The following is a 2,999-nucleotide window of genomic DNA, read 5'->3' as shown; positions in this document are numbered from 1 at the left end:
AATTATTTCATTTGTGTCACAAAACTTCAAAACTGAGAAGCAAATACACTAGTTATGCTTTTGCTGAATCACTGTGGGGATACTATTTAATTTCATTTTCAGTATTGTTGCACTGTAACTGTTTCATAGCTGGTCTCAGTACTCTGTGGGCTCTTACTGTATCACTCAAAGAGCACTGCTCTGTCATTTAATACATAGTTTTCTTTATTGCAGAAAAAGCAGCAGCAGCTAATGAAGATGAAGTGCAAAAAGCAGATGTATCATCTACGGGTCAGAGTGTCATCGACAAGGATGCACTTGGACCAATGATGCTTGAGGTGAAGAGCACAAAATTCCTTTATTTAAGCCAGTTCTGCTCCCCTTAGGAGGAAGAGCAGTGTAATGAAACGAAAAAGTGCAGTCGGAGGTCTCTGTAAAAGAATGGTCGAGAGACAAACCATCGTGGCTACTTAGGATTATGTCATTTAAGAGCAGGCAGCATATTTTGATTGGAATCAGTGATGAAACTCTCTCTAACTTGGCGTGGGGAGGGGCAGAGAAAAAGATAATTCAGCTGCTTTGTAACGCAGACAACTTGAGGGGCTTCAGTTGGTAGCAAGTCTTGGGTGTCTGCAAGTGCATGTTTTATTTGTTCTGAACCACGACAGATTTGGAAGACCTGTTGTACCTAAACATTGACTTACATATACAGTAGTATACACATGAATAATACTTCCTCTAAAATTGCATGTCATCGCTGTACTGTTTTAATGGTTTACCATTTCAGCACTTACAGCATGACTCTTGCCTCTAGAATGTGAAAGTAATCTAGGAGAGCTTTTCAAGCTGTGTATGTCAGTTTGTTCAGTTAAGATTTCTGTCTGATTTTAGCTGTTATTTTGATATCCCAAAAGGCTCCATGGTTAAAACCTAGCTTCTAAATGTATTAATAGTAATGTTGGCTAGGTATGTTATCTGGGATCCTAATGATATATGCTACTGTCCTTTGGCACTACTGCTTTATCTGCTTAAGCTCACTTGCAAACTGTTTATTCCTGTTCTGACTGTAGGCTTTATCTGAATGGATGAATAAATGTTACTTTAGATGAAACACAAATTCTGAATCAAGCTAAAGGAACCACCTTTGGCAGAAGCATAATTATGCTGTCATTTCTGAATGTTGCAGGAGCAAGATGCATGTTATAACAGTTTTAAGTATTTGCATTATTTTTCATGATTTGTTAGATGAAAACATAGTTTTCTGTAGTACGTACGAAATAAGGGTTCCAGAATCACAGTACTAAACATAAGGAAGATTAGACAGGTTGGAGTGAAATCATTCTTCTTTGAAAAGCAGGGGTAACAAATTAATTGATTTCATTTAATATTTATTATACATGCTCAATGAATTGAATGTTGTTTTTGCTATCAAACAACGTTAAACATCCATGTCTTACATTGCTATGCTAAAATTTATCTTTAACTTCCTATTAATTTAATTGTAAGGACCTGTTTTTATCACAGGGAAAATAAGGATAAGATTTTTTTTTTCCTGGCTTATCTTGCATGATTGGCTGTTGCAGCAAACATGACATGTAAAATCACCCGTCTGTTCCATTATTCCATTTAATTTAGTTTTCCTTCACGGTAAAACCATTGCATATTAACAGTGAAAGATTGTGGAACTAAATTAATAAACCGTGGTCCTTTTGTACCAAGAAACTTAAAAGGACTGAAAGTTGTTACACGTTTACTGTGAAAAGACTACAGATACTTTCATTGTGTCTTTATCTCCTTAAGGAAATGCAGTTATTTCATCTTTACAGAAGCCCTTCATACAACCTCTTCAAAAACCTACCCTTTTCCATTGCCAAATAATAATAAAAATGGCAATGCTGATGAACAGTTCATTAGTTGATTTGGTTTAGAAATGTAATTGTCTGTTTTTATTAAAGAATAAAACTGAAGAATCCTCAAAATAGTGAGTGTTTCCAGTTGAAGAGAGTGAGTAAAATTCATCATGCAGCTGCCTCTGAGGAATATTTTAACATATTTCTTGGTTGAAGCAGAAAGAAGATAGGAAGAGAGGGTGAAAAAATAGTCGAGAGAGCTGACAACAGCTCAAAGAGCACAAATGTATTTTCCATTCCAGTATATCATATAAAGTAATAACTGTTCTCTTGTTTTCTCTTCCAGCATGTTGTCCATTATTTGTTCCCCCATTGTACCAATAGCTCTGAAGAAAAGTTTTTTATTGTGGTAGCATGCATCTGGGGAGAGAATTAAGAAATTATTGCAAAAGTGGAAGCTTCTAAAAGATTTAAATGGCTTGGTGCCTTAACTTGCTCAAAAGCCTGCTGCTGCTTACCTACAAGATTATTTTATTAATAGAATAGAAAGAAATGGGAGTCTGGCATATAAAGCCCTGTGTTACTCTAGGCTCAGATGACAGCTTCTGTGGTCAACCCAAGAAGCAGCTGTGAGGAAACAGCCCAGAACACTTCCTTGCCAAAGAAGCTGCTGTAGTAGGAAAATAGTAGGGAAAACTGAAGATTATTGTGGGATGCCAGTAACTCTCATAATCTCTTGCTTGTGATCTCTGCCTTTGAAAGTTTTCTCCTTAGGACTCTGATAAACATCTCCTATGGCTTTGGTTTTTCAGTCTCTTTGAATTGATATAAGCATGGACTGCTGCCAAGCAGAATGGTTCAGCCAAACCCACACCCTTCTGCCAGCTCTAAATGCCATGTGGTTTCATGGTGGGCCAGTTCAGGGGACTGATGTGGCTAGCATCTTTTTTTTTTCCTTGCGTTAGGTTTCAGCCAACTCAGTTCTCTGGTGCAGCTCTTCATATCTTCAGACAGTACAGGGAGCTGTCATGGTGTAAAGAGGACTAAACCAAAGAGGTCATGCTTACATTGGCTTCAAGCGGTGATGAAATGCAGTCTAAGACACTAATCTACAGCAGAGATGCTGATAGAAAATTGTATTAGAGCCTCAATTAATTAAATCTTGTAAAT

At 37.1% G+C, this 2,999-nt stretch overlaps 1 protein-coding gene across 1 annotated transcript in view; it reads left to right on the top strand.

Annotated features, from left to right (window-relative positions):
- Positions 1-2,999, top strand: part of NCOA2 (nuclear receptor coactivator 2) — a gene marked incomplete at its 3' end in the record, with an annotated part of 71,357 nt that overhangs the window by 22,715 nt on the left and 45,643 nt on the right. Inside the window, exon 3 of the mRNA XM_009584615.1 lies at positions 214-317. Coding sequence (XP_009582910.1) covers positions 214-317 — 104 coding nt within the window. The remainder of the gene's footprint in view (positions 1-213; positions 318-2,999) is intronic.

Source organism: Fulmarus glacialis, unplaced genomic scaffold (assembly GCF_000690835.1).
Source record: "Fulmarus glacialis isolate BGI_N327 unplaced genomic scaffold, ASM69083v1 scaffold13709, whole genome shotgun sequence".
Classification (NCBI taxonomy): Eukaryota; Metazoa; Chordata; class Aves; order Procellariiformes; family Procellariidae; genus Fulmarus; species Fulmarus glacialis.
Note: the sequence above shows the minus strand (reverse complement) of the source record. Positions and strands in the feature narration are given on the sequence as shown.